At 42.6% G+C, this 18,392-nt stretch overlaps 1 protein-coding gene across 1 annotated transcript in view; it reads right to left on the bottom strand.

Annotated features, from left to right (window-relative positions):
* The window catches only part of plekhm3 (pleckstrin homology domain containing, family M, member 3), a 46,172-nt gene that overhangs the window by 25,873 nt on the left and 1,907 nt on the right, over nucleotides 1-18,392 (bottom strand). Inside the window, exon 3 of the mRNA XM_050049669.1 lies at nucleotides 5,442-6,551. Within this exon, the coding sequence (XP_049905626.1) occupies nucleotides 5,442-6,551 (1,110 nt within the window). The remainder of the gene's footprint in view (nucleotides 1-5,441; nucleotides 6,552-18,392) is intronic.

Below are 18,392 nucleotides of genomic sequence, written 5' to 3' on the forward strand. Positions count from 1 at the left end.
TGACACATTCAAGAGTCACTTAGGGTGCATTCAAAATGGACTCGCAACCCACTTTTGGACCATGACTCACCAGTTGGGAACCACTGATCTAAGAGGCTATGTTTAGCGCCTGTCTCTTTGAGCCCCCCTCCTGATAGAGCCCAATCTGCTCAGATGGGTCCCCATTTCCTGGTCTTCCACATCATAGTGTCTCTCTGCACTGTCATTGCAACCACTGAATGATTGTAACAGAGTAAAGTGGGATTTTTTTACAGTGAAAAATCACCAATAAAAGCTTCTAAACACAACCAGACATGTTCCTGCAGGAATATGATCCAAGTTTACAACATCAGCAACTACGTCTGCATATTTCCCTAATGTTAGCATGTAGCTTCATGTAGCAGTAGAGACTAGGTAATGTAATCACTTGCAGTAGCGTGCCTGGAGCAGACAACCTTATAAAGAAATCTGTCACACTATGAAGCCATGCTGTAGCCAGAGTAAGAAAACGGGTCTTTTTGTAGGTTTACCTCATTATTTGAAACCTTTCCCACGTTTAAATAAGAAGATGCTTCATTGTAACACTATATATATAACCCAAAATACGAAACAGCATAACAGGTGCCTTTTAATATTGATGAAAGAGTTATTTCCCAACTGAAAAATAAACAGAAATGAAAACTACAAACCTCTAAAAACACAAGAACTCTAACAATAACTTGTGGACTCAAGCGCAATTTTAAGGTCTTAAATTAAGAAGGTGTAAAAGACTTTTCAGGACCTGCTAAGTGACACTGCAGGAGACTAAGAAGGGATACAGTCAAATAAATGCGAGGGGGGTAAAGGGGTAGAAAGGGAGACAAAAAGAGGTAAAGGCTGCGAGTCTGAATGAAGTGATGAAAGGAAACAGAAAGAAAGGGAGGACAAGAAGGGAAATAAACGGATTGAGCAAGCAGAGGTGTGCTCTGTATAGAAAATGGCCGTATCCAGCTGTCCCTTCCACCCAGCTCTACCCAGAAACCCTTCAATCAAACAACCACGATCAAGCCTGACCACTGTAGCATCCCCAGGCTGCTTTCATTCGTTCTCATTCATTCATTCATCCATTTTTCCTCTCCTCCGGTGCTTTAAGCCTACCAATTATCATCAGTTGCCCCCAGACGGCCTCTGTCCTTGTTCCTGTTTCAGCTGGCCTTTCAAACAGCCCCTGCATTAATAAGCCAGTTGTTACAAATAAAAAGGGAGGTGAGCGGTGATTATTCAAAGCCCTCCTAAAAGAGAGAGGCAGAGAGAGGAAGCCCATGTTTCACACCCAGGGAGAGTAAAAGCCCCGCCTGCCATTTATGGGGCTGCCCAAAGGCCCCAGTATGGAGACTAACAGGAGGGATAATAAAGGACAGAAGGAGGCTGCAGTGGTTCAGGATATGAAAAAGGTTCTCAGTACTGAAAAACACCTAAAACCACTGACTGACAGGGACAGGTAGATTCATTTAAAGAGGCAGGGTCTTTCATAGATTTGTCCAATAAGATACAAAAGATGAAAACCACTTGGTGGCACATTAAATAAAGACTTACACGGCAAGTTTGGTATTTTTCAACACGGGAACTATTTTCTCATGTTTGACGTTTAGGTGACTAATGGGAACAACATTTTTTGAAACTGGTGTAGTGTTGAGCCAGAGCACTACAACTAGCAGCGGTGACACAGTCTGGAGCAAAACCACTTAGGGCATGTTTACACCATCAGTTTAATGCGGGATTTATACTTCTGCATCGAATTAACGCCGCAGCCTGACATGCACCTCCCCAGAAGTGCTTGCACGTCGTGGCGATGCAGACTTCCCGTCTATTTTTGTGAGCTGAAACCATTTCCCTCAGTGGAAACAAAGCTTTTATTTACTTTTATTTCACAGATGAGAAACAATAAATTGTGAAGACAATAAAGCCTCCACATTGCTCTCATTGCTAGGCTAATTTATACAATGTAAAATGCCATAGGCTTGTGCTAATAACGTTAGCATGTTATATTTGTTTGGAAAACATGTTTAGTATAAGACAGTTATTTTGTCGGTTAACCTTGTGAGTTCTAATGGAGCCGAATTTTGTAATGTTACCTTTGTTACATGTTGCTGTTGTCCCTGGCTTCATATGAGTAGAGGAAACGTCTGCTAGCTGCTAGGCTAATTTATACAAGGTAAAATGCCATAGGCTTGTGCTAATAACGTTAGCATGTTGTATTTGTTTGGAAAACGTGTTTAGTATAAGACAGTTATTTTGTCGGTGAACCTTGTGAGTTGTAATGGAGCCAAATTTTGTAATGTTACCTTTGTTACATGTTGCTGTTGTCCCTGGCTTCATATGAGTAGAGAATAAGTCTGCTAGCCACTAGGCTAATTTATACAATATAAAATGCCATAGGCTTGTGCTAATAACGTTAGCATGTTATGTTTGTTTAGAAAACGTGTTTAGTATAAGACAGTTGTTTTGTCAGTGAACATTGTGAGTTGTAATGGAGCCGAATTTTGTAACGTTACCTTTGTTAAATGTTGCTGTTGTCCCTGGCTTCATATGAGTAGAGAAAAAGTCTGCTAGCCACTAGGATAATTTATACAATATAAAATGCCATAGGCTTGTGCTAAAACGTTAGCATGTTGTATTTGTGGGGAAAATGTGTCCAGATAAAGACAAGTGTTTGTCTGTGAATGCTGCGAGTTATAGTGAAGCTGATTTGTGTTCTTGTATTTGAAATTGTCTCTATTAAGCCATGTTGTGTTTAATGTGTGTTTTGAATCAACTAAACTGTGCAGCACTGTATTTTGGAGGTGTAACTGCAGAGTGACACAGACACACGCTGATGAACAAGTATTAATTCCGCGTTCACTGTAAGTGTTTGTTTTTGCCACTGACAGGCTCATATTTTTATTATTAGTGTCTGACAACATTACGGAAATGATCCCTACAGAGATACGCATTTTTGTGTAAGCAGAAACACCCCCGAAATCGCTATCGCCAAACCAACCAGACCCCATTTAAATAAACACTAATTTTGTCATTAGAAAATACACTTCATTCAAGTCAACAAAAACAAAATAAAAGTCACAAAACCCATCTTGGTTTGTCTTTCCACTGTTCAAACAATCACCAACTCATGACTGTAACAGTATGACATCAATATGTCAACAAGGATGAATTTTTCATATCATATTAAAATTTATACCAGTATTATCATGAATGAGGTGATATGGCACACCCACATAAAGAAGAGAAAACTCTTATTCGCGCCAGTAGAAGAAGAACTTGAATCCAAAACTAAATAAAGATTATTAAGTAGTGCATGATAGTATAAACACCAGTGTGGAACACAGCTTCATATTTTGCCCACTAACTCTGCCCTGCATTCATACCGTTTGTTCTATTTTGGGATATAAGAACCCTTTGCCAGTCAGTAATAAAGATCTGAATTCAATTTTCAACACCCTACCCTTGTACTGACTACAAAGAAGGGAAGAAATAAAACAGCATGTCTCTGCCCAACCACACATTTTACTCCCACTTTTCCTGTTTCCTCTTCTTCCGTTCAAACAGGGTCTAATCTTATTTTATGGCAGTGAAGGTAAACAGTCGCACCTTCTTAAAGAAGTTACTACGCAAGAAGACGACGTATCAGAGCAAGAATGAAAGTGGTCCAGCAGGGTTTGCAAAGAAACAAACCCAGTGTGAAAATGAATCTGTATCTTTCAATACACCATATTCGGAGCCAGGTATGTATCAAGGAGTCCTAAGGTTGTGGGTGCCATGTTGAAATTTCTAACCTTTGTGGGTAAACTTGTGAAACATGTGACTAAAGTGCACAAACCTCGCTAAGGTAAATGAAAATAAGGTCATTCTATGTCAAACCATTTTAGATTTGTTCAAACTTTCAATATATGCTATTTGACACCAAATAAATGCTGCAAACATTTTTTTCAATGATTACCTGGACTTTTAACATGGCTTTAAATTTTTCCAAGGGGACTAGATTATCAAGATGTAATATGCTCTGCAGAATATTACAAGTCCAGGAAGCAAAGCAAGAAATTGCTTTTTTCCCCACCTGACAGTTAACTCCTACAGGCACAAATTTGGCAAGGGCACAGAAAAAACAGCAGCTCAACAGATCCAAGTAATTGAATGGCACCAGCAGATGTAATAGTTTTAGTTACTGGCCCTTGAAAATGGAAAAATAACACAAAATGGGTGGTTTGGGGGCCCTAATCAGCAGGGGTGGGAATCCCCGGTACGATATTATCACAATACTAAGGTAAGTCATGATACAATATTATTGTGATTTCAAATATGCTGAGTATTATGAAAAAATATATTGCACTATATTGCAAATTGTTACCTTTTTTCAACTGTAAATTATGTCCCCAATGGAAAACTTTGTCATCATCTGTTTTATTTAATAAGATAAAGTTTTCAGTCTGTTCATCTCACCTCAGCTATTTCTTTGCAGCATCAAAATGCATCTAGTGGACTGAGAAGGCAACTGATTATATTATTCTAGTAGGTTACCTTAACTTTAATTTGTATTTGTAATACTAATGATTTATACAATAAAAAAGTCCCCCAAAGTATATTCATATGGACGTTTCCATATTTACTGCAAAAAATACAGTGTTTAATTGGTTGTGTGAAATTACAGGGGCTCTAATATCATCAGAATATGAGATATGGCAAGTACAGCCAAGGTTGCACTTTGTCGCCATTTTGAAATGCCAAAATGGAGATGACAACTCATTCCTAGGACAAAAAATGTGGGCGAAAAGGGGTCTATATGTGGGCATTTTCTGTGTTAAGTTATTAGTTCCTTCCTTGTTGCCTTCATGTTTAAATTGAACAAGATATGTGTTTTCAGTAGGGCTGCAACTAACTATTATTGTTGATTAATCTGTCGATTATTTTCTCAATTAATCCATTTGCTGTTTAAGCAAAAAAATGTGAGAAAATGGTGAAAAATGTAGTGTTTCCTAAAGCCCAAGATGACGACCCCAAATGTTTTGTTTTGTTCACAGACGAAAAATATTTGGGTTACCGTCAAAGAGGAGTAAAAAAAAAAAAAAAAATTCACATGTAAGAAGCTGGAATCAGAAATTTTTTTACTCTTTTTAACTAATTAATTGATTTTTAAATTAGTTGGCAATTTATTAAATAATTGATGACAATTCAATTAATCATTGCAGCTCTATTTTTAGGGACCAACATGTCAAAAAAACTTTGCAATTCTCAAAATTAAGCAAAAATATTTTACAGAACTTTTATTTTCTCTGACAGCATAAACACAAGGTGTAAACTAAGTCTAAAATGTAAAAAAAAAAAAAATCTGATTTGACACAGAGTGACCTACGAGGAAAAACTTTCATTGTCATGTAATCCTCTCATACAACAGTGTGTGGGTCTGTGTGTGTGTGAGTGTCATTTACCTGCACATCTGAAGCTCTGAGCAGTTAGCCCCTTCTCCACGGCCAGACAGGTGAGAATACTGAGGAAACTGGTGGTGACTGACTGCCTCTTGGCTTTCTGGGCCTCCCGCTGTCTCCTCTCCCTGGATGGTTTTGATCTCAACAGCACTCCCTGGAGGGATGGAGCTCCTTCTCCCGACTCTCCTCCTTCTTCTTGGGCAGGCCTCTGTGCTCCGACCACCTCCCGCAGGGCATCCATCCATTCCTGGGCCTTGAGCTGATCGTCCGCCCGAAGTCGAAGCACATCTTTGGGGAAAACGATCTGGAAGCAGTCCCCTCTGTCTGTCCACGGCTCTCCGTTCTCTGGCTCCTGATCATGCTGCACGGCCGAGCAGGAGGCCATGGAGTACTGGAGCACAGGCTGGGACACAGACCCACGGCCCTCAGTGGGGAAGGCCCGGAGAGCAGATCTGGTCAGGACGAAGGTGAAGGCCCGCCAGTTGTTCTGATCCACCAGCTGGTGGAGCAGACCAGCTTTGAGGATATCCTGGTAGCGTTGGGTGAACAGAGGCAGGGTGGTGGGTCTGCTCAGGACGCCAGAATTAGACTGCAGAGAGAGTGATGCCTCCGCTGAGGTGGGGGTGTCGCTGTCACCATCAGGCCTGGTGTCGAGCCCAGACGGAGAGGGAGACGAGGAGGGTGACATGGGTGCAGGGAACTTGACAATCTGTTGCTTTTCCGCTCCGGTCTTACGCTGGTGGTTCTCCTTCCTCGTGGGTCTGGCTGCCTGCACCTTCTCCAAAATCAGCCGTCTCCACTCCACGGCCTCCCATTGGCTGGCTGCCCTCAGCTGGAGACGCGTGCTGTTGAAGAACAAAGCCTGCAGCGTGCGTTGATCGGCGGGCTGGGTGATTTGGCCGGGCTGGCTGCAGGGTGCTGGTGAGATGACGCTCTGGCAGTGTGACAGAGAGTAGGCGGTGCCCAGCTGGCGGTTGGCGCTGCTGTCCAGAGTGTACAGCCGGAGCTCACAGGGTGTCAGCTCGACGTGGCAAGGCGTCCAGCGGCCCCGGGGCCCCTCGCGCTGCTCCATCTCACCCTGCTTCACCACACTGCTACTGCTGCTTTTATCAGCTGGACGGAGACGGAGAGGAGGGGAGAAATGAGACACGGATGAGTAATATGTGTGAGTGTTCAGCAGAAATATAAATACAAACTGTTTTATTCTGGATAAACCTTGGAAACGGCACGTCTTCTGTGGGCACAAATAACAAGTTAGACACTATAGTGTTTTAAAAAATGTGAATGTTTCGAGCATTCTGATACTAATATCGTGTCACTGGATCCATGTGACTTTATCAAGGACACAAGACCATTCAGAGGCTTTATCAAACCTGACAATTAGCTTCAAAGGTTTGTATCATTCAAGGATGTCAGCAGCTGTAGTTTTTTAATGGTTTAAAAGCTGCTAAGGTTTTTTTTGTTGGGGTTTTTTTCTTAAGAACTGAGCCCCGTTTCCACCAAGCAGTTCAGTTCAGTTCCACTGTGAAAAGTTGTGGATGGTACCAATGGAACCGTTCCATACCGTCCCCATGTTTGGTCCCCCCTCTGTTGGGGTACCTAGCACACAGATCTGGTACTAAAAGGTGGAGCTGTGAACACTGCAGTCTGATTGGTCAGTAGAGGACGGTCACTCTGCTCAGGGCTGAGTTGTGTCTGGTTTTGAGGCTCATGTAACCACTGTTCATACTGTGGAGAGTTTTATTAGTAAACTGTAACTATAAAATGAAAGGATGTTTTGCTGCCTCTCACAGCAGCTGGAGTCTGGGTTATTTTTAGTTCCAAAGGTACCATACCTAAAGTGTTTGGTGGAAATGGGGTTTTACATTTACCCAAAGATGCAGCAGGAGGTAACCTTCAACCAGAAACTGATGCACACTCTTCTTCTTCTTCTTCTTCTTCTTCTGTCCGAGTTTAATGTTACCTGCTAAATGTCAGCAGCTTGTTGGTTTGTGATCTGAACATGGCACTTAAGTATGCTGCTCTTATTTGGGTTTATCCACTTAAAGATAAAAAGCTATTCATCAACATAGGTAGTGAGAACAGAGTTGGCTGTCAGAGCATGTTTCATGAATCCCACGTAGGATTTTCTTAATTTCCTCTTATTGCTTTGTGCAAGAACAAATATGAGCCCCATCATGTTTTCGCTCCATCTTTTCACTGCTGGCTTTGCAAATATTGTCACTGCTGTTTCCGCTGGCACCTAAAGCCACACCAAACAGTCATGAGAGGCCCCAGAGTGACTGGTAAACAGGTTAGGATCGAGACAAGCCTCTCAAACCACTCCTGCACCATAATCCACTTCTAAGCCATTGATCCGTATGTTCTAAATAATCAGCGCTTAGCCAGTAAATTGCTAAATACACTATTTCCGGGCGCAAAAGCACTTGACAGAAGTGGTGTGTTTAGCTCTGCTGTAGAGAAACTATGAGTGTCTGGAACATACGGATCAATGTTAAAATGTATTATGCTGCAGAGGCGGAGTGAGAAGTTTCTATAGACATATTTTGTCATGAATCTTGGTCTCTACTGGAATCCACAGCACAGTAACTGCAGTGAATCCAAGCTGACGGTCATCCGACATGAGGCAGCAAACTCCACTTTTAAAGACAAGTTGATTCTCAAAAGACATTTTCCAAGGAGTATTCCTTAAATGCACCTATAGCCTGAACTCAAGGCACACTTGAGCTACATTTTTGGACATCAAGATTAAATCCATGACAATGAACTCCATCATTTGTCCTCTTGGTTTGCTTACGCAGCTTTTCCCCCCAGTCGCCTGCATCATAACATCTCTAATTGATCTGAGGAACCTTAATCTAGATCGGCCAGTTTCCTACACAAGGTAGCTTATCGTAGGCTCACAGCTCTGAAATGAGTGTCGGTATTTTGCTAAGAGATAGCCCTGAGCCAATGCTCCTCTGAGAACATTTCTTGTCGCCAAGGCAGGAAGAAACAGTATTGTTAAGGAGGCCACTACGCAAACTGTCCCACTTTCTTAATCTAGAGGCCGGAGGTACACCGTCTCCCTGTTCAGGCCTTTTCTATCCATTCCTTCACCGTGTGCTGCTCGCTGTCTCCTCTTGCGATTACGGTGTGTTTTCTCCTTGATTAAGGAGCGTGCCGACTCAGGTGGACAACAAGCGTCATGACCTCTGCTAGGACATAAAACTGGGTCAGCTTTTATGATGAGCTGTGCTGCATTCACTGCCCTGCCTGAAAAATGCTTAAAAACTCAGAAGACTCAGATGCCAGAACAACAGCAAATCTCTTCTACTGAACAAAATGTTTAATACAAATATTTAATGGGGATTGCAACAAGGTTCTTACATAGAAAGGAAGTGCAACAGATAAAGGAGATGGTGATGCAACACTGAAATTTGGTGCCACCTCTAGGGGTGGGTGGATCGATACCAAATTATCTATACTGCAGATACTACATCTTGTTTTGAAAAAAATGATTCAAGCGTCAACAGATACCCAAAAAGTAGTTTCTCCCTACTTTGTACCTATCTGTATTAAAATAGAGACTGAAAACACATCTTGTGCATGTACCCTCTGCTTCCCTGTATACACATACACGTCACACACGCGCAGCAAGACACTGGAGCGAGTCTTTTCAGAGAGGCTCAAGCAGGGAATATCCAGGCTTTTAGTAGTGAAGTAAATATTTTTGTCGAATCCGATTTTCAACATTGGTTAATGTTTCATTTTTAGACTGAAATTGGTCATTATTAATGCGTTACTTTAGCAGACTGATCACATATAGCAGACCATATTCAGACATCTACTCTTCATGTGTTATCTATAAGTGTTTCTTTGCTTTCCACTATTTTAGATTAGTGTTGCAGCTTGACGACAGACATTTTAGTATCATGTGCTCTCAAAGAAACAGAAAATGTCATGCAGCATGAACACTACTTTTTGGGAAAATCCCCAACAACGCAAAATGTCACCCTTGTGATACCAGACGTGCAAAATACTTACGTGACCACTAAAGCAAAAACTAATGATCACGATTAAAGCAGGACAGATACTGGATTTTTAACACCACTACCTAAACCTGTTTCATAACGGATATGCTGATGTAAAGATAAAAGAATGCAACAGTAAATATAAGATTAACTAAGAGTGAAAGAGTAACTTTTGCCTCAAAGTGCAGACTATAATAAACCTGACTTCGGAAAAATCAGAGTCAATTCAGAGGCTGCTGAGCGAAACAGCACTGGGCTTTGGATGAAGAGGAAGAACCCCAACTGGTCTGCGAGATGTCCAACATGAGGGATAACAGCGGAGGGGGGCACACCTGGGACGCCATGTGTCAACGTTGAGCCCTCTGGAGGTGTTGTAGGCCGATCACCGAAACACCAATGAAGCAGGATGCCCAACTGATGACCCCAATGAAGTGAATAACCATCTCCCACGCAAGACACAAGACACCAGGCAAGTGCTGGTTACTCTTAGGGATTGTAACAACAAGTCCTATCGGCTCACTTCTATATAAGGAAGCAGTCTTTAAAATATGTATTTCTGCAACTTCTTTTTGAATATCTGCCATCATACTTGCCTATACCTTTATATATGAGATTAGCCAATATCAGTCGGCTGATGTGCTGGTGAGGCTCTAATAATGATAGTAATCTTTAAATCACCAAGAGCATCACTATCTAGAGAAAAAAGTGCATGTCACAAACTACTTAAATAGGAGTCTATCTAAAACTTTAATCAGTCATAGCAACAAATAATTCCATAAAAGTCCATAAACCTACAGACCTTTGTATGCCCTTCCTGAGGTTCATAAAAAGGTCAGACTTCAGGTGTAGCAATGATTCAGCTCGTCAGGTATCTCAATAATTCCGAAAAACAAACTCTACACATGCCTGTGGATGAATGTTTGGAAACATTTGCCATACTTCAGTGGCTTTTTAGCACGCAGTGTTTCATGAAACCAAAGATTTCATCATTCTGGCGGTTTTGTTTTTGCTGCAATCTCTGCCCGCTGTATCCGCTGCACCAGAAAGAGGAAGAGAGAGCAGCACCTGCTACACAAAGCAGGGCAGCGAAAACTACACGTTGTAGTATGAAACTGGTGACACACAGATGAATCTTTAGGACTGAGGAGGGATAAACTCTGGCTTATATGAACTGTCTGAAAGTGCACTAATTAAGTTTTTAGCAGGTCAAACAACATGTCTAAAATAAGATAAATTTGGTTAAAAAGTCAAAGGTTAGGACCCGTTTACATTGAAATAGTGAAATTCTGCTGAAACAACAGTTATATGAAACCTACATCTAAAAGGATGAAAAAAATAAACTTTCAGCCTAGTTTTTACCTTAAAGAAATACTCACTTCCCCAAATGACCATTTGTGTATTAATAACTCACCCTGTGTTGCCTTGAATTCAGGAAGAAAACTATTTTTCTTGCTTGCTTTCATGGTAAACGAAGAATCCACGAACAAAGAAAATGTTTGATAAATTTTAGTAGAAGGGGGTCCGCATTTTACTACTGCAAAACTGTATTAAAACATCTGTTTACAAACTCTCACACAACTTGTGCAATATAATCCAAGTCTCATTTATACGCTCAGTACTTTCCAAACTGACAGCCCTTTACAACAGGAAACTAAATGAGAAGTGAACCTTAATTTATGCTCTCCTTGAAGCCAGACTCCAATGACAGAAACAGTCATTTTACCTCGCTGAACACAGGAGCTGCTGGTCTACCACTGTCTCAATCAGTTAGTTTGTTTGTGTTAATGTGCGAACTTGGTGCTTAAAAGGTTTAGTTCGGATGCACCAAAGTCGCACAATAACACTAACTGATCGAGGCAGCGGTAGACCAGCAGCTCCCGTGTTCAGCAAGGTAAAATGACTGTTTTTGTCAATAGAGTCTGGTGGCTTTGACGAATGAATAGATGGGGAACTGAAGTTGTTAAAGGGTTTCCCATCAGAAAGGGCTGTCTGATGGAAAGGTAAAGTGGTAAAAATCCTCTCAATATAGCGTACACTTACACTGATATTGAATATTTAGGTGGCTAAAATACGTGTTGCTGCTACTCCCATCCACTAACTTCTGCGACGGTACTCCTGCCGCTTTTCCAAACTTGGGGTGTCTATGGAATACACTAGGGCTGTCAAAATTGCTCAAAAATGACATTCGAATATTCCTTCTAAAAATAACTCATAGGTTCGAACCATTTGAATTTTTTTTTTTCGCATTATGTCCACAAGAGGGCAAACTAATACAAGGAAACATAAATACTTGTAAGTATTTTTATTTCAACATAAACGTCTTTGAAAACATTTACATACCTACACATTAAAACACATAAAACAATTATCTATAACATTACGTTATAAACAACCGCAGACCTCTCGCTCGCCCCCCCTCTCTGACCTGTCAGGCCACACTGCCCGCGGAAGCGCTGCGAATAGCCTCGAAGCGCCGAGAAGCGAAGTCAGTTTCCTTTCGGTACCCATGTTAACCGATTGTGTCATCCCCACCGGCTGCACTGCGCCGCGCAGCTCCATGGCCGGCTCGCGCCCTGCAGCGATTGTTTTGGTGTCTGGTCTATTTTCTGCACGAGCCGCAAGCGAATGTGTCAAGCCGGGTGACGGAGACAACAGCTGGGAGCAGAACCACTTGTCGACCAGCGTGGAGAAATGCGCGTCTGATGTGAATGAAAGTGCTCCGGCTCGCGGAAGAATTTCGGTGCGCTGCGCTTCGCAGCACTTCCGCGGGCAGTGTGGCCCTGGCGCAGTGCGTTCAGTGCAGCGGCCCAGGCCAACGCCCACTCGCAAAGAGGACAGCTGCGGTGGTGTTTTTTTTTTCTCCACAATCGAATATCAATTTTCACATTCGAAGGTCCATTTTTTTTTCAAATTCAAATTTAAACTCGAATTTAGAATATTCGTTGACAGCCCTAGAATACACTAACTACGAGTAAGTACCTTGTATCTGCCTCAATCATTAATTTGTTTGTGTTATTGTGTGACTTTGGTGTTTTAGATGGTTAGTTTGGATTCAGCAAAATAACACAACAACACAAACTAAATGATCCAGGCAGTGGTAGACCAGCAGCTCCCGTGTTCAGTGAGGTAAAATTACTGTTTTTTAAATGCAGTCTGGCTTTGAAGAGAGCATAGCTAAGTTTTACTTTTAGTTTCTGTTTGGAAAGTACTGAGCATCCTACTGGATAAATAAGACTTGAATTATACGGCACGAGTTGTGTGAGAGTTTGTAAGTGGAGGTTTTTACATAGTTTTCCTGCTGACTTCATTTCATTCAATTTTCTTTTTGGATTCTTCACTCACCAAGGAGGCATGCAAGAAAAACGAAGTTTTCCTAAGGAAATCAATGTAACACAGAGTGAGTAATTGATATACAAGCGTTCATTTGGGGGTTGAAGTATTCCTTTAATATCTAGACGTCTTTTAGAGGCTAGACAGGTTTACTTAAAAATAACAACAATCACCGTCCTCTAATCCAATCCCACAATCTGATTTAATTGTAAATCCCCACCAGGAGCAGCCTAATTGGCAGATATTGCATTTTGTTTCCTTAACGTGCTAAATCACTCAAGGAGGGAAAGGCTAAATCCTTCCCAGCTCCGGTGGCGAGTCAAGTGCCTCATCAATCTTATCAAAACAGCAGCAGACACGGTGTCACTCCAGGTCTCGGACTTTGCATGTTAACAAACCTTTTCGCTAAAGGAACAAATGAATATGCAAATAAGTTTGCAGCCGGAATCAAGACTGGCTGATTGGCAGTGTTCACGCATGGGAGGGTCGAGATGAAAATGAGGCATTGTGGCGAGGAAAGCTGCTGTGTTCAATTAGCCTTCGTCTCCACCTGGTAGGTTTTGACATCACACTCTGGTAAAAGTCTAAAATATACGCATACAAGCCTTCAACCAGAATTAACACTTCTCTCTCAGGGCTGCAGACTACATATCCAGTCTTGCTGCCCTCAAGTCAATCAAGACCTTAAACAAACAACCTCCCCCGCTGATTAGGGAGCAAATCATAATATTACAGGCCGTTTTACAATCTAACAGACTCCCACGGTTTCCTGGATACCAAAGTGCACATGGACTGCAAATGAAAAAGCACACACAGGTGCAGCATCCACTTTGAACCGCAGAGCTTATCCTGCTCAGGGTCACAGTAAAAGTTATCCCACCATGCATTGGGTGACAAGTAGAAGGGTTACACACTGGACAGGATGCCAGTCTAGTGGTAGTAAGAACTTACTCACAAGTCAACGTCAACATCCTAAAGCTGTATTTTAGTAATTGTGTTTGCGGGTGTGTATGCGCGTCACCTGGGACCCAATACAATTGTAAATGCCCCAGTTGAGTAAGGCCAGAATTTGGAGGAAAAGGATGTGTCATGAATAATGTGTTATAGTACGTTCAGATACAACAGGAACTGAAACACAGAGGAAGCAAAGAGAGAAAGAGCAGAACAACTCTCAGTGCCGAAAACTGACGAAGATGCAAACTTTAATTTCAAAGTCATAGAAATTCTACCTACTGTTGTTGTAGAGGAGCAGGAGCAATGAGAGGAACAACTGGAACTGCATCGGACGACTACGACGAGACTTAATTGTTTGCTCTTCTTCTGTATACACACAGCCACTCCACACAGTCAGTGTGTTTTGTTCTGCAAATATTCATAGTCGGGGGAACATGTCCATCGGCTATTTGTGACTGATAAACACCAATGAAACTACAGTGGTTAAACCTGCATGAATACATTGAAAAGAAAATGTTCTTCATGCTGTATCGATGCATCATTAGACTGGAGTTTTCCCAGCACATTAATCTATAAAATGACAACCGGTTTTTGTCCAGGGCTGCCCCCTAATAGTCGATCAAACGTTAGTCGACCAGAAAGGTCATTAGTCGGGAAGATTTCATTGGTCGCTTAGTCGCAGATTACTCTATTAGGAGCTGTGCCTTGTCAAAATAGATCAAAACCTATATAGCTGGACCATGTGGGAATTTAATTTGAAAGGACAGACATAGGAAGTGGCCACGCTCAGCAGTCAGACAGGAGTCAGGTTACAAACCAATCACAGCCGACAGATATCTTTCCCTTCTTCTGTAAATATTCAGTCTGATAAATACGGAAAACCATCTTCTCTGGTACTCATGGTTTCAGTAAAGTGAACTGAAGCATTGAAGAACTTCTATAAAAATAAACCGCTTGGACACCAGACCAGGCCTCTAATTAGCCCTTTTTAAATAGGAATTGTGCAAATTTGCAGGAAAGCCCAATCAGTCTTCTTTCAGCACTGGCAGTATAAAAACAAAATCGGGGAGTGCAGCAAAATGCCACCTACCTACTTTTGTTTATACAGAATGTGCCTTTTTCGGGGCAATGGGGGGCGTGAGCAAGTAACAAAACCTGTAGCTCAGCGTGTGACGTAAACAGTGAAGTACTCAAAGGGAAGCCGCGGCTGGTCAGTCCTTTGGCGATTCTCTCCTAAGTCGAACCGTTCTTCACCATCCCCGTCATCTGACAGTTAATGGCCTCTTCGTTTGCGAGGGCAAGGAGGGCGCGCAATTCCATGTCTCCCCAGTTGCTCATCTTTACAGTGTCTGTCAGGTTTGCGTTTCCCTCTTGCTACTAGCTGCTTGCTAATTCCTGCTATCAGCTGTTTCCTGTTTATCCACCAGCAGTGGGTCACACGTGCAGCGTCATCAACAGCTCCTCCCACAAGTCATCAACAGGCCCTCCCGTGGCGGAGGGGCGCCTCGTTCTTTTTAAACCAAAAAGGCTCCGCCAATATGTTTACCCCTACACGGCGGAAAATTGGGAACCTCAGATCAACTCGCCAATCCGGCTCTGTGTGTCTAAACGCTCGCAGCTTGCCGGCAAAACGGCCCAACATTCGTTGGAAAATCTGGCAGTGTAAAAGAGGCTAGAGACAGGCCTTTATTTGTCAAAATGTGGAGCCACGCCGAGCTAGTAAAACGGACTGGGCATTTAATTGAAGTTTAACGGAACATTTCGCGCTGCCACAAGCCTCTGGTCCATGAGTAGATGCACATTTCCTTCTGCATGGAGATTTGGTTGATAGGTGTAGTTCAGCAGAGAGAAAATAGTTCCTACATTAAACTGCTCACAACAAGGTCTGTGGATTATCTTGAGTAACGAAGTCATGATTTCTGAGGAGAGACACTGCTGCTGAGTTTTTTAAAAGGTTTTTTTTTTCGCTTTGAGCACCACAAGCTGAGTGCCATCTACAGCTGATATCTCCAACACTCGGCATAACATTTAGTCATTAAGCTCTTTACTGTTTGTTACCAGATGCATATTTGCACATAACATGGAGTATGACCTTTTATACAACTACTGAGGAATGCTTGCAACAAAATGTGCAACCAGAAATAGACCAATTTTTAATATAAGAGCAGATGAATGCAGCCTTTAGAGTTCACTGAGCAGTGTTACAAAACATATGCTAAGAGCTTTAATAAAAAGCAACACATACAGTCTGTTTGGTTCCATATATACATGTATATTGTGTATATAATAATGATCATCATTTCCATTTACCATCTAAACATCCCCAGCTGTCACTAATGGAAAGGCAAACAGGCCCTCTTTTTTTTTGTGTGTGTGAATGAAGAGACATAGCGAGGCCGGGCTAAATCACTCTGCCTTCTGCTTATTACCGTCCTTTTCCTACTTCTCTCCTTTCAATGCACATCGAGCCAAACTAAATAGCCTGATGCCTTTTCACACATATGCTAATACTAAATAATCCTGCCTGTATCAGGGGCCGGGTAATTGGGTTGCCTCTTCTCTCGCCTCATTTGAGTCCATTTGCTGACAGGATTACAGGCTATTATCCCTCAGGATCCCTTAGGATCTCCTTAGGCCTTCAGATGGCCAAAACACACAAACAAATGGTGTGTGTGTGTGTGTGTGTGTGTGTGTGTGTGTGTGTGTGTGTGTGTGCGTGTCGGGCTCTCTGCCTGAACACTGACTGTCATAGCACAGCTGTGTCATTTCAAGTTATCATCATCTTCTATCATTATTGCTTTCTCTGAGGATGCTTCAACATAAGTACAGCATACGCCCCGATCTGAAGCACAAATAGTCCGAGACTTCTGTCCTCCGAAAAGCCTCTCAAAGGCTGAGAAAGCTTTCCGGTGAATGGACGGTCGATCAGAGCAAAGCAGGAGGAGGAGGAGGAGGAGGAGGAAGAAGAAGGAGGAGGTGTACATATCTCTGACAGGTAGGGACCGGACTGTTGGTCAGCACAGGACATGACATCATCACTGTGTCAAAGTAACTGCTGCTCATCATGCCACAAATGCCCAATTAGGCGAATCCAGTGTGAATAAAGGGTCAGGTCTCCCAAATTAGAAGACGTATAATTTCCCACTTCACTGAAGTGATGTAGATAGTAGTTTGGGCTACATTTATATCTGCAGCTGAAATGTCCTGAACCACTTCAGAGTTTCCCCTATAATTGGGAACCCCGAGCAGGCAAAAAAAATTTAAATCCCCAAAATAACGGCACACTTCCATTCCAGTGTTTCCCCTATATACATTCTGTAGTGGCGCACCGCTGTGAGTCCAAGAACGAGTCAAGTGTCTGTGGTTAGTTCATGTCTGTAATAACAGCAGGACGGTCAAGTGTCTGTTATCTGAACTGCCAAAGTCAGTTGAGCAGACGAAGAGAGGACACTCAGCAGACCAACACATTCTCACTCCGACGTTTGGTCATGGACTTTCCATGTCCACATACGATGCGCACAGTACCCTGGATGCGCTGGTTGTTGATGTTCTGGGACAGTGTGTCAAGTTCTGCGTGTTACATGCTTTGTCTTCTTTCAAAATACACTTCTGTTTTCACAGGAAATTTACCGTTTACATACAGTCTCTAATAAACGCACCATGTCGCACATGGTTGGATTTAGGCAACAAAAACATGTGGTTAGGGGGTTTGGCTTTAGAATCCTGTGGGACACGAACACCGCTCTCTCCGGTGAAAGTCCCACCTGCCTCAGTTGGACTTTCGCCGCCTTAACTTTCCCTGTCCCACCGCATTTACCGCATTTACCGCATTTACCCCTTTTTGGCGCCCAACTGCGGCCCTTTTTGCCAGGGACAGGACATCACTGTCCAACCAGTGGGTTGGGTTATGCTGTTGGTGGCTACTGGTTACTAACAGGCCTCAGTAGTGAACAACATGCCAATGTGCTGACAGACTCTGTTTTTATGTTTTTAGCTGAGCTAGACCTAGCTAGTTAAAACAGATCAGTGAGGCCATTTTGCCCTCATTGTTCTCGAAGAAGTTTGCTAGATGTGGTGTAATGTAGCCTTGGCGGTGCGTTTTATGTGGAGTGAGCCCTGCGCCGGACTGCCTAGTCTCTTAGGGTGCTTTCACACCTGCCCTGTTTGGTTCGGTTCAATTGAACTCAACTTCATTTGCCCCCTAAGTGCAGTTCGTTTGTGCAGGTGTGAACACAGCAATCGCACTCAGATGTGCATGAAAACAACCGGACTGAGACCTTCATGAAGAGGTGGTCTCAGTCCGGTTACAAACGAACTCTGGTGTGGTTCATTTGTGTTCCGACCTGGATCTGAACCAACTGCAGTCACATAACACATTGTTTGGGTTAAACATGAGCATGTTACAGTCCTGGAGGATTAGCAATGTGCGCCTCCCACTCGCATTGTGTCGCATTTATCTTGCAAGCAATGTGCGCCTCCCACTCGCATTGTGTCGCATTTATCTTGCAAGCGTACTCTTCTTCAACGTTTTGTTTACTTCCTGGATTTTTCCCACATGGAAATTCTGACCAATCAAGAGCAGCTTTCTCTCGCACAAGGCATTTGATCTGGACCTCTTGTAAATGCTGCCGTGAGATTATGAACCAACTCTAGGCAA

This window comes from Epinephelus moara, chromosome 7 (genome assembly GCF_006386435.1).
Source record: "Epinephelus moara isolate mb chromosome 7, YSFRI_EMoa_1.0, whole genome shotgun sequence".
NCBI lineage: Eukaryota > Metazoa > Chordata > Actinopteri > Perciformes > Serranidae > Epinephelus > Epinephelus moara.